This window comes from Myotis davidii, unplaced genomic scaffold (genome assembly GCF_000327345.1).
Source record: "Myotis davidii unplaced genomic scaffold, ASM32734v1 scaffold43, whole genome shotgun sequence".
Taxonomy (NCBI): Eukaryota; Metazoa; Chordata; class Mammalia; order Chiroptera; family Vespertilionidae; genus Myotis; species Myotis davidii.
The window spans coordinates 1,946,720-1,946,975 of NW_006294590.1; the positions used below are offsets into that span (position 1 = coordinate 1,946,720).

The window sequence follows — 256 nt, forward strand, 5'->3', positions numbered from 1 at the left end:
CTGCTCGGGCCCCTGCTTTCCCGTCCCCCTGCCTTCCCGTCCCCCTCCCCACCCCCTGTAGGGGCTCTGGTGGAGGCCACAGTTGTCCAGGCTGCTCGCCTGCTCGCTGGGGTGGGAGCGGTCAGCCTGCCTTAAACCTCTGCCTGGCTCTGGTCGGAGCGAGGAGGTCGCCGCCGAGATTTCCACGACCTCGGCGTGAACACCAGGCAGAACCTGGACCACGTGAAAGAGTCCAAGACTGGTGGGTGCCCCACAC

General features: G+C 67.2%; 1 protein-coding gene across 1 annotated transcript in view; it reads left to right on the forward strand.

Annotated features, from left to right (window-relative positions):
- PIWIL1 (piwi-like RNA-mediated gene silencing 1) overlaps nucleotides 1–256 on the forward strand; it is an 18,512-nt gene that overhangs the window by 9,477 nt on the left and 8,779 nt on the right. The window contains exon 3 of the mRNA XM_006768799.2: nucleotides 160–241. Coding sequence (XP_006768862.1) covers nucleotides 160–241 — 82 coding nt within the window. The remainder of the gene's footprint in view (nucleotides 1–159; nucleotides 242–256) is intronic.